This window comes from Armigeres subalbatus, chromosome 3 (genome assembly GCF_024139115.2).
Source record: "Armigeres subalbatus isolate Guangzhou_Male chromosome 3, GZ_Asu_2, whole genome shotgun sequence".
In the NCBI taxonomy this organism is placed as follows: domain Eukaryota; kingdom Metazoa; phylum Arthropoda; class Insecta; order Diptera; family Culicidae; genus Armigeres; species Armigeres subalbatus.
The window spans coordinates 122,257,763-122,270,417 of NC_085141.1; the positions used below are offsets into that span (position 1 = coordinate 122,257,763).

The window sequence follows — 12,655 nt, forward strand, 5'->3', positions numbered from 1 at the left end:
AAAATAAAACAAAATGACATCTGACGAAATATTCGACAAAATTAGAAGTCAACTTGACTATTAAAATTTCAGTTCAATCAAAGTTAACTGCCTATTTCCGGGGATTAAACCACCCGACTTGGACGTTAATTTACAATGTTATGAAAACTCATATGTGAATATGTACGTTATGTGGAAGATATTGATTTGGAAAATGTATTGGAGGTAACCACTTTCCCTTCGATGGGACTCGAACCCATGAACCTACAGTACGATAGATTGATGCTTTAACCAACTAAGCTACGAAGGGCCTCCGTCGGCCTTCGCAACCTAGCGGCTACTGAACGAGCTCGAGATTCCCATATTGGACGCATAGTCAAATCACTCGCAATCCATTTCTCAAGCCAATATATTAATGTTTCTGTTTTAGAGTTTTAGAATATCAAACTATGACCACCATCGGATCATAACTGGATTCAGAAACAATGTGAAGTGGAAAGTACCATGAGGTAACGAAATTCATACAACACCTAAATCCATCCTCCTTATGAGATATCTATATGTACATGTATAATGAAGAATGTTTGAAGTAATTAATTGATAAATTATTTATCTTATCCTGTTCAAATACTTTACAGTAAAGTTCTGGGCATTGAAGTAAAAAGTAGGCTTTGAAATTGACACACAAATCTACACCCAGTAAACGCAAAGTTTCTGGTGTCATATGTTTGCGTGTTGACCATAATTGTATTATACTGACTGTGTTTAAACTGCAAATGGTAATTAATAAAGTGAGATCAACGCAATATAAATTAAATGGATCCTTTCTCAAGGTGTGTGTATTTACAGTGGGGTAAGACACCCAGAAATCGCCCTCCCCCCAGTTTTCGCCCATCTATTTTAAAACTTTAATTTCTCGTAAACTAGTTGTTGAAAACAGTTACAGTTAAAGTTTTTCCATACAAGCATCAATCAATTATGAAAAAAACTGAACTTTAACTGTTTCCAACAACTAGTTTTCGAGAAATTAAAGTTTTAAAATAGGTGGGCGAAAACTGGGGGGAGGGCGATTTCTGGGTGTCTTCCCCTGGTTGACTATTGAATTTCTCTGCTTTCAAACATTCAGTCTAATAACAGCTGTTCAAATTTTAATATTTTTAATCGAAATAAATCCACGAGGAACGGATTCTGATTCAAGAAGTGTTGATTTTGTTCATTATTCTTAAATGTTTCCCGTAGGTTTTCATGCGTTAAAATTGACCATATCCCCTTGTGCAATTTTATTATCGACGAATATTCGTCGTATTTCTGAAGACTTTTACATGTTCTTAACCTTCCGGGACTCGCATGGTCCTGGACTACTCATGTAGTCCCACCCCTCTTGTGAACGACAAGCGAGCTTTTTTCGAAGGCGTTGTACTTTTTACAACGGTGCGAGTCCCGGAAGGTTAAGTGTTTGGATTTCGATGCCCCACGGTTCAGCACGAGCCCCCCCAGAGTCCTAGATGCTATCTCTCTTGTGCTGTAAATATCAATCCAGTATTTTAACAATGCTGTTTTTTAAACCTTTTTAAAAATGATTTTCAAAATACATCTAATTTATTAAAAACAGTGTTGTACAAAAAACAACATTAAGGTCACTCCTGACGGAATCCAATTTTCAAAGTACTCGCGTTTTTTTATTTTTTCAGCTATGCTGCGTCCCAGCATGCGTGAAAAAATAAAAATGACAGTTGTGCGTTGCTTCCGTATCGAATGGTGTGCCCTTGAAAACGCGAGTACTTTGAAAATTGGATTCCGTCAGGAGTGACCTTAAAAGACAATTTAAGGTTTTTACCGTTTGCGTTGTTGAAACGGTTTGATCGACACATGAGTAAAATTGGCAAATCAAAATAACTCAATAACCGTGGACATATGTTGAAGCAAGGGGTCGAAATCCGTACAGTTATTTTTTTTACTAAATTTATAAATTAAACCAGACTGATGGACTAAACTGACACTGCAAACAATTTTACAGCACATCGAGAAACAAACTTTTTGATTTGTACTGCGTTAGTTTAACTTTATTTAATGTAATTTGGAAACTAAACTCAGTACATTTGGTACATTTTCCACAGGCAATCAAAATACGTTCGTTGGTTGTCGATATTTTCTCTGTTTGTTGTTTCAATTTTAAAGCCTACGAGAACGATAAGATAAATTATTCATAAATTGTTTATATCAAATTCTTTTTATGGCGTGGGCGGATTTTCCTTCGTAATAGTAAAGTTAATGCCCAATTCATTCTATAAATTTTGAGTCCAAAACGATCTCTGAGGATTCCAAAACATCAATCGTATACTATTTTTTATATTTAACTGATAATTTTTTTTCTTCTCGAAATCGACAATTAATTTTTAAATTTCAACAGCTCTGTTGAAATACAATAACTTTTTAAGTTTTATTAGAAGCCTGAGAATAAGTTTTAAAATTAAACAGAGGAATATCTCTGAATAACGAATAGTTCAAATAAAGTTATGTTTTAAAGTTCAGTAGAAAATGCAGATACTTATCCATATTGAATCGTAAGTTTCCTTGAGCATTTACACGTAACTTAATAATTACGCTACAATTCCAGCTAAAGTTGGATTTCCAGGGAAAAAATCTTAAGGGGTACCTCATGCAATTACAAAGCTCCAAGGGGTACCACTCATCAAAAAGGTTGAGTACCGCTGTATTAGAGGAAAGCTTTGCTTTATGTTTAAAGTAATGTACCGTCGTCGGGGTGACAATGGGTCTAGGGAGTGATAATGGGTCAGCGCCCTCACCGACAGTCTGAAGGTCGGACAACAAAATCGTTTAACCCTTATGCGGCCGACGGGGTACCCGTGTTCCTTTTTCAAATTCAAGTGGTGATATTTCAATGAATTTTTATAGCTGAAAGCTGAAACTCGGAGACATCTAAGAACTCCATAAAATGTAGCATCTGTGAGAAAATCACGTTGATACAGTGAGGAGGGACGTGGGGAGGGGCATCAGATTTTTTTTACCACGTGGATGGCCGACAGGGTACCCGTGTTCCACTAAATTGATATTTTCATAACTTTAACAATTTTCAACCGATTTAGATAATTTTGACAGTTTTGGAAACAGAAACTAATATACTTTTTGCCCATAGTCAAGGTTTACAGCTTTTGTCTATGGTTATACAAGAAATCTTTGAAGTAAGACTTAAGAGTCTACACACGTAACCGAAGGACTATCAACCAGTTTCGAATATATATCATGCTCATTGCGCTTCTTAGAATAGTCTGTGTTCACAGTATACATTCTGGGTCTCCAAAAACCCCTGGAGTAAGGCCTAAGTCACCCAAAAAATCTCTGGAACAAGATCTTATGGTCTGCTAACGTAACCAAAAGTCTATCGTGTGAATTCAAAAACGGTACATGCTCTTTATGGTGCTTAGCATATAATGCTTTCACAGTATATGTTCCGGGTCATCCAATGACCTTTTCTTAAAACATGTTTGCATTCCAAGTAGTTCTTGTTGCTGTAATTGATTCCAGGTAGTCTACGAACTCCATACAGTCAAAGTCTTCGGATCAATCTCCGTAATGGAGGCAGTTAACGAAGAATAAACCAGTTGCGTGACCCCTTCTTGGTATATGTTTGTATTCAAAGTAGTTCTTGTTGTTGTCGTGGGCTCCAGGTAGTCTACGAACTCCATACAGTCAAGATCTGTGGATCAACCTCAGTAACGGAGGCAGTTATTGAAGAATAAACATGTTTTGTGACCCCTTCTTGGCATATGTTTGTATGTCATGCAGTTCTTGTTGTTGTCATCAGTTCCAGGTAGTCTACGAACTCCATACAGTCAAGGTCTTCGGATCAATCTCCGTAATGGAGGCAGTTATCAAAGAATAAACAAGTTGTGTGACCCCTTCTTGGCATATGTTTGTATTCCAAGTAGTTCTGGTTGTTGTCGTGGGCTCTAGGTAGTCTACGAACTTCATAGATTCAAGGTCGGTGGATCAACCTCCGTAATGGAGGCAGTTATTGAAGAATAAACATGTTTTGTGACCCCTTCTTGGCATATGTTTGTTTTTCATGCAGTTCTTGTTGTTGTCGTCAGTTCCAGGTAGTCTACGAACTCCATACAGTCAAGGTCTTCGGATCAATCTCCGTAATGGAGGCAGTTATCGAAGAATAAACAAGTTGCGTGACCCCTTCTTGGTATATGTGTATATTCCAAGTAGTTCTTGTTGTTGTCGAGGACTCCAGGTAGTCTACGAACTCCATAGAGTCAAGTTCTGGGGATCGACCTCGGTAACGAAGGCAGCGTTTGAAGAATAAAAAAGTTTTGTGACCCCTTATTGATATATGTTTGTATTCCAAGTAGTTCTTGTTGTTGTCGTTGGCTCCAGGTAGTCTACGAACTCCATAGATTCAAGGTCGGTGGGTCAACCTCCGTAATGGAGGCAGTTATTGAAGAAAAAACGAGTTGTGTGACCCCTTCTTGGTATATGTTTGTATTTCATGTAGTTCTTGTTGTGTCGTGCGTTCCAGGTAGTCTACGAACTCCATACAGTCAAGATCTTCGGATCTATCTCCATAATGGAGGCAGTTATCGAAGAATAAACAAGTTGCGTGACCCCTTCTTGGTATATGTGTGTATTCCAAGTAGTTCTTCTTGTTGTCGAGGACTCCAGGTAGTCTACGAACTCCATAGAGTCAAGGTATGGGGTTCGAAATTGGTAACGGAGGCAGTTATTGAAGAACAAGTTGTGTCACGCCTTCATGGTATTTGTTTGTATTCTAAGTAGTTCTTGTTGTCATTGGTTCCAGGTAGTCTACGAACTCCATAGAGTCAAGGTCTGTGGATCAATCTTCGTAATGGAGGCAGTTATTGAAGAATAAACATGTTTTGTGACCTCTTCTTGGTATATGTTTGTATTCCAAGTAGTTCTTGTTGTCGTGGGCTCCAGCTAGTCTACGAAGTCCATAGATTCAAGGTCTGTGGATTAGCCTCCGTAATGGAGGCAGTTATTGAAGAATAAACAAGTTGTGTGACCCCTTCTTGGTATATGTTTGTATTTCATGTATTTCTTGTTGTTGTTGTGAGTTCCAGGTAGTCTACGAACTCCATACAGTCAAGATCTTCGGATCACTCTCCGTAATGGAGGCAGTTATCGAAGAATAAACAAGTAGCGTGACCCTTTCTTGGTATATGTTTGTATTCCATGTAGTTCTTGTTGTTGTCGTGGGCTCCAGGTAGTCTACGAACTCCATAGAGTCAAGGTCGGTGGATCAACCTCCGTAACGGATGCAGTTATTGAAGAATAACTGGGAGGGACGGAAGGTAGCGGTTTTCCTCCAATACCTTTTTCGAACTTAATCTATTACACGTTGTGCATATGCATAATCGAGTTTCAGACATAGTTATTAATTTCCATTCCGGGTGGCTCAATACCCGGAACATAGGCAATTAGCTTTGAATGTACTGAACACGAAAGGCGATCTCTCTTCGCTTATGTGGTCGGGTTGGGATCTGACGACCAACTGGCCCAATCTCACACAACCCTACCTCATCGAGCGCCGTTGGTGATGAAGCAAGTGTGTAGGAGCCAGATAACACTAAATACTCATCCTACTTGGTTGGCATTGTACGAAAACATATATGAGAGAGTTAGTTCTGAGAATGTATTGCGAGAGTTCGGCTACATGCCCGGTGCTGTGAATTTGGTTTCATCAGTACCCGCTAAGCTGCGGAGGACGACGGAGGTCCTTCGTAGCTTAGTAGGGAAAACACCTGTCTAGCGTACTGGTTTCGTTGGATCAAACCCCACCGAAGTTCTCTAGATCAATCTCCGTAATGGAGGCAGTTGTCGAAGAATAAACAAGTTTTGTGACCAACAAGTAGTTCTTGTTGTTGTCTTGAGCTCCAGGTAGTCTATGAAATAGAGTCAAGGTCGATGGATCAACCTCCTTAATAGAGGCAGTTATTTGAAAATAAGCAAGTTGTGAGACTCGTTCTTGGTATACGTTTGTATTTTAAGTAGTTATTTTCATTGTCGTGGGCTCCGTAATGAAGGCAAGGCAAAATACGTGAATGGAATCCGTATTTTTTTTGTCGAAGAGACGTACAAACTTATCAACAAGTATTCATAAATGATTCATAATAAGCTACAGGCAGCGAAAGTTATTTCATGAAAATCTTTATTGTTTGCGGCAAATTGGGTCGAAAACGTGATAAAATCGGGTTAGGCAAAATCAGGGGTAGACAAAATCTGGCAGTGACAAAATCGGGTCAACCTCATCTGAGTGAATATACGCATTCCTAGTACAGTAGCCGTTCGATGACCGCAAAATGTTTACTTTTCAGTTATCGAATGCCGTTGGATAACTGCAACGCCTTCTAGACGTCAAACGGTTGTCAATCGAACGACAAATACAAGGGAAATGCATCCAAATGTGCAGCGCAATGCAGCTGTCATTGAGTCTGACATCGGTTTGAAGTTTAGCGGTCCGATAACTGTAAAACTGTTGCAACTATCGAATTGCAGTTAAATGACTTGCAGTTATCGAACGCCAGCTGTAGTTTTTGTTTTTGCCATGGTACTAGGTAGTCTATGAGCTCCACATAGATCAACCCACGAACGGAAGGCTATTGATATATGTTTGCATTTCAAGTAATTATTGTTGTCTTGTTGTTGTTGGTTCCAGGTAGTATACAAACTTCATTGATATCACTAATATGAAGTCTATGCTTTGGAAATGCAAAATGTAAATAAATTGGAACGATACAACTTCACGCCGAGAACGTGAGGGAAAAAACGGGCTAATATCGCAAAGATCATGTACCATATTAAAATTAGATTAAGGCCACTCCTCACAAAATCCATGTTTCAAAGTGCTCGCGTTTTCGGGGGCACACCAATCGAGGAGGAGGCGGCGCACAACTGTATTTTTTGTTGATTTAGCTTTACTGCGTCGCAGCATGCGTGAAATAATAAAAATGACAGTTGTGCGTTGCTTCCGTATCGAGTGGTGTGCCCCCGAAAACGCGAGCACTTTGAAACTTGGATTCCGTAAGAAGTGACCTTAAAGACCCTCTAGATATTCGTGTAAGCCTAGAAGTCTAACTCCATAAATTTCTAGGATGACCATTAGCATATGCCATGAACGCATTTTATTCATGGACCCCAAAGGCATGTACCAAATTTAAAACAGGCTGATATATCTCTGGTGTAGATCCTAATGCCTTACTTCAGGGTTTTCTTGGATGACCATGAACATTTAAAATGGGTGCATTCTATTCTACGTACTCTAAAAGGCATGTATAACTATTCAACTAGGCCGAAGGAACTCTGGTTACGCGTGAAGTTCTTGCTGATTGTTCAAGTGTTCTCTTGGATACCCATGAACATATGCAATGAAAGCGGTATATTCTATGTACCAAAAAGGGCATATGCCACTTTTGAAACAATCCGAAAGGTTACGTGTGAAGATCCTGAGGCCTATTTTAGCATTTTCTTGGAAGACCATAAACATATGCAATGGACGTATTCTATTCTATGTACCACAAAGGGCATGTACCACTTTTGAAACAAGCCAAAAGATCTCTGGGTACCCATGCAGATTTAAAGTCCTATTCCAGGGTTTTCTTGGATGACCATGAACCTATGCAATGGACGCAATCTATTCTATGTACCACAAAGGGCATGTAACACTTTTGAAAAAATCTGAAAGATCTTTAGTTACGCGTGTAGATCTTAAGGCCTTTTCCAGGGTTTTCTTGGATGACCATGAACATATGCAATAAAGGCGTTCTATTCTATGTAGCACAAAGGGCATGTACCAGTTTTGAAACAATCTAAAAGATCTCTGGTTACGCGTGTAGACCTGAAGGCCTTTTCCAGGGTTTTCTTGGATGACCATGAACATATGCAATGAAGGCGCCAGAGGACTTATCCGAGAGATTTCTTCGATAGCGCAGAACATATGTAGTGATCACATTTGATTTCAAGATGCGCAAAGAGCATGTACCACTTTTGAGACAAGTCCATAGACCCATGGTTACGAGTGTAGACCTTAAGGCCTTACTCCAGAGATTTCTTGGATGACTCGGAACATATACTGTGAACGCATTCTATGCTAAGTACCACAAAGAGCATGTATCGTGTTTGAATTTGCATAATAGGCCTTTGGTTACGCGAGTAGATCTTTAGGCTTTACTCCAGGGATTTCTCGGATGACTAAGATTTCATTTCAGGGATTTTTGCATTACCCGAAGCATATACTGTAAACACCTTCAATTCTAAGAAGAGCAAAGAGCTTGTAGCATATTTGAAACTGGCTGAATGACCTTTGGTTACGCGTGTAGACTCTTAAGCCTTTCTTCAAAGATTTCTTGTATAACCATGGGCATAAGCTGTAAACCTTGACAATAAGCAAAAAGTATATAAGTTTCTGTTTCCAAAACTGTCAAAATTATCCAAATCGGTTGAAAATTGTTGAAGTTATGAGAATATCAATTTAGTGGAACACGGGTACCCTGTCGGCCATCGACGTGTGTTTTTTTTGTTGGCCGCATAAGGGTTAAAAAGGTCTCTTATAATTTAGTTCTCTTGCCCTCAGGTAGATAAAATCTATTCTACAAGTATTCTATGTAATTGAAACAGTGACCCATTATCACCCCCGACGACGGAACTCAAAGTTATCTTTTTAGTTGGTTACTATACTGCCGTGAATCGCAAGTCAGTTCCATCTGTATATGGCATCCATATACAGATGGGACTAACTTGCGACTAACGGCAGTATAGGATGTTTAAGTGCCCATAAAAAGAAGGTTTTAGCAGATGAAAAATACTATTTCTAGAATAATGACAACAGTTATTACTACCTCATCATACGTAGTTTATTATCCTCATAACCGGATATATCTTCCAAAAAAGAGTTCCTGCACTTTGGGTACAGAATATTACAATCTGCTCCAGTTTTTCCCATTTTTTCAGCCACTTCATACTTGTTTTTCACTTTGCGCTCATGTACACCAAATGCTTGATGATCAGAAGGCCTATAATTCATAATAAAAAAAGATATCAGTTTGATGGGAGGAAGAAGATAATCAAGAAGACACTCACGTTAGGAAAAAGTGTAATATATCAGCATACAAATCTTCCTCCAAATTGTGAAATGGGCTGTGAGCTAACTCGCACACACTTTTGACCACACAATCTTCATCATATCCGGAAAGCTGCAGAATTTCCTCCAGTGCCGTATAGACATCTCCTGCACTCAGTTGTCTGTTTGATCGTCTCTTCCGCACTGCCCTAGCCGTGACGATTTCCGTTGGCAAGAAACGTCCTTTTGCTATGTCTACCATCGCGCGGGCCCACGTAGGAAACTTGTAAAAGTCCATCAACCTATATGGGAGATTATAATTCAGCTGGAATCCTATGTTTATGCCCATTCGCCTAAACGGATATGGCTTCTTGGGAATGAAAAGGGGTGTTCCCGAGGAAGTACATATCGATAACTGAAATGGATGGAACTTCATTATTTTGGTGGATCATCACAAGCAAATCAACGTAGCTCGAACCTGCAGTGTACTCAACGAAGGGAACAAAAGAGCCCGGCCTTCGTCGACTGCAAAAGTGTGGTTGCTTTCTAAAAGCGACCTGCTAATTGCTGTCGCACCTGAACCAAGGCAAACGATGCACGCGGTTAAACACGAAAGTAAGTACATATTCGGAACCTATGGGACTGATCACTTCAACATCAACTAGAGTACTGTTGCTTCATGGATCATTGTGGGTCCAGGTTTGAAAAAAAAACTCACTACCAAAAAGTGTTAATTGGATCATAGCACATGCTTCCGATATATGTCAACAAGCTGAACAAGTGGCAAATAAATGTATTCAATTACAATGGTTTGGTTCATGACTTCAAGCAAGTTGAATTCCTATTGTCAACAATTTTGACTTTCTCCGAGAATGACGGTGAATGATTTTTTTACATACATCAAGGAACATCCGGCAATAACAAAATATTGCAGTTTCACACTTTTTACTGTTTGAACACGTGTATACAAAATCTCTAATTGATATTTAGTTATTACGCTGATGGGAAAATCATAAACAACATTTGTTAACTTGAGATCAACACTTTTTTTCAAGTGAATGGAAAAATGTTTTGAAGAACAGCGAAACACACAAGATATTTAAATTAAATTTTAGGGAATAAGCTACCTACATAATTGTTACGCTTCTGCTTTATTGGATCTCCTCTTCACAACCGAATAAGCGCATCATGGCACAAAAATCAAGTTTTTGGCAATAGTAACTTCCGTTATTTTTTGATACTCTCACCCACTGTCTTTTCAATGTCAACTTATTCTATCAAACCTCAGCTGTTTTACGAGATCATAAACCTTTTAAATCTAACAGCTCTTAGTACGGAATATATTTGTTCTTTTACCAGTCTGGTTGTATCTGTAGTACTCGTGTACAAGGGTAGGACTCTGCATTCCACCAAACCAACATCTCGGCTATGTCCGTAGGCACGGCAGTTCCATCCGGACAGTATACACCTGGAGGCCGTCTTCTGCAATGGCTATAAATGGTGGATTCCTAGGCCCATTTGTGAAACGTGGACGCATTTTAGACGATGGATGGCATGATAATCTCTTGATGAAATCTTCTCACAACCGCAACAATAGGACCTAGCAGAATAATGTGACTATTTCCTATAGATCTATTTGAATCCTTGTTATACTCCATTCAACGAATTCCATTATTGATATTAACGGAAATCAACAGGTTTCACATTGTGGCACGTAAAATATGTTTCGATTTCGATTACCGCCGTCGGCATCATTCGCCGCTACCGTCCTTAATACTAAAACTTGAACTATAGACTCAGCGATCACCCCCACCATTCGAGTTGAATTTTTATTATAGTACCTTGCCGGGTAGTTGCATTGCCGGCTGCATTTGAAAACACAATAATCGAATTATTGATTAAACTGCCTGGTCACATACCAACCAACAGCAGCTAACCAACCGGGAGTGAACCCGGTTGTTTGGTGAACTTGTTGCCAATCGCAGACGAACTTTATAGGCAAGACTGCGCGTTCTTCAATCTATAGCTGTATCAGGATTGCTGAGGTACTAAACTGCGAAGTGCTATGCCGAACGTCAGCAGCAGGAAATAGTATGGGCTGTGTGCTCTAGGTCAGGGTCACGTTTTGCCATCTGGCCGGGAGCTTGCTAGATTGGTGGCTGTGTCAAAGTATCATAACAAACAATCCACACGTGGTTCCGTCTGCATCGTTACTAATGAGTTTTGCTTTGGATACCAAAAAAGTAGAGGGTGCTTTGCTTCATTCATTGTTATTTTTTTTTGGAATGGTGGAATGGTTTGGAATGGATTTGTTTGATGCTGGGAAGGAAAATGATAGAAATACATATTATTATTGCTTACAATATATACACCTGTTGCTGTTTATATCCTTCAAATATATGTACCTATAGGATCAATATATTATTATGATATGTGATTAATGCTTTACTTCATTTTGTGTGAAAAAATGCAGTTTTTATTTGGCACTCGATATGTTTTGGCACCCTGCATACCGAACAATGTCATATAGGGAAGCATTGTATAATTGCAGATAGGGGCCGTCCAGAAACCACGTGGTCATATAGGGGAGGGGGTTTGGAAAATGACCACGATAAGCCACATGGGGGGGGGGGTTTGTTGCTCTCGAACCACGTGGTTTTTTTTAACACGAAAATTTTTGGTAAATAACAATAGCGGTGTAAAAAATACAAATCATCAAAATTTAATGATTTAATCATTAAACGCAAAGCGCATTTTAGGGCCGATGCCCACGTAGCGTCTTTTTAACTCAGTGTTAAAAAGAATTTAGCATTAAGCATCGAGAAAATCCGGTAACGCAGCGTCGGTCGCAACGCCGATGCATATCTGAGTTATTTGGCCAACTTAGCTTTAGATCCTTTTTCCATTAAAAAAAATAAACGAAAAAGCAGGTTGCGTTTCAGTCTCAATTTTCACCAAAAAAAATTGGGAAAGAAAAATGAAAAAATATTTTTTTAAAATTCCGCCGCAGATGGTTTTTGGCATCACGCCGCCGACACTTTTGCATCAGCAGACTACAGCTACAATTTTGAAAACTGTTCATGTTTTTACAATAATTCAAGAAAAATCTTCAAAAGAATGTCTTGTGGATATTCAGGAAAAATCCAGTAAAAAAATTTCCTGTAAAAACTTTGACCTTACTTCATACAATCCTGATAAAGTGCTAGCATTCAGAATGTTTTTTGAACAATTTTCTCTGGAAAATTTTGCTTGTAAATTTTGCTACAAATTGGTCATGAAAAAAAAAACAAAATATCGCCAGTGTAAATGCCGAAAAAATTTCTATGTGAATTCTGTCTGAAAATTCAAAACAGTCTCTTGGGAAATACATATAATTTTCGTTGGAAAAAAATGTTCATATTTTCATATTTTTTTTACATTCTAATGAATTTCTTCGACAAGTTCTTCCGAATCTTCACCAGAAATTCTATTTCATTTCAAAATAAGTTTTCGAACATTTTGGGGAGTGCACTTCAAAATGTTTAGTCTCCAGTTAGCCTTACGACCAAAGGCATAGGATTGCCAATCCGGAGA

General features: G+C 38.9%; 1 protein-coding gene and 1 non-coding gene across 2 annotated transcripts; both read right to left on the reverse strand.

The window, feature by feature from the left end:
* Positions 1–214: 214 nt before the first annotated feature.
* On the reverse strand, positions 215–289 carry Trnad-auc (transfer RNA aspartic acid (anticodon AUC)). Its single transcript has one exon. It is a non-coding gene; the product is annotated as a tRNA-Asp (tRNA).
* Positions 290–8,851: 8,562 nt separating this feature from the next.
* Positions 8,852–9,729, reverse strand: LOC134224869 (uncharacterized). The gene is made up of 3 exons (XM_062704510.1): positions 9,561–9,729; positions 9,103–9,497; positions 8,852–9,035 (listed from the first exon to the last, which is right to left on the reverse strand). Exons 1-3 carry the CDS (start codon positions 9,705–9,707, stop codon positions 8,858–8,860), a joined length of 720 nt encoding a protein of 239 aa, XP_062560494.1. The 5' UTR covers positions 9,708–9,729; the 3' UTR covers positions 8,852–8,857.
* Between the last annotated feature and the right edge of the window lie 2,926 nt (positions 9,730–12,655).

Bases quoted from the DNA above. Each gene is read 5' to 3' on its own strand.
- LOC134224869 (XM_062704510.1), bottom strand. From the start codon at position 9,707: ATGTACTTACTTTCGTGTTTAACCGCGTGCATCGTTTGCCTTGGTTCA. The intron at 9,498-9,560 runs GTTCGAGCTACG...CATCCATTTCAG, and splicing joins CTTCGTTGAGTACACTGCAG to TTATCGATATGTACTTCCTC. The intron at 9,036-9,102 runs GTGAGTGTCTTC...TATGAATTATAG, and splicing joins ATATTACACTTTTTCCTAAC to GCCTTCTGATCATCAAGCAT.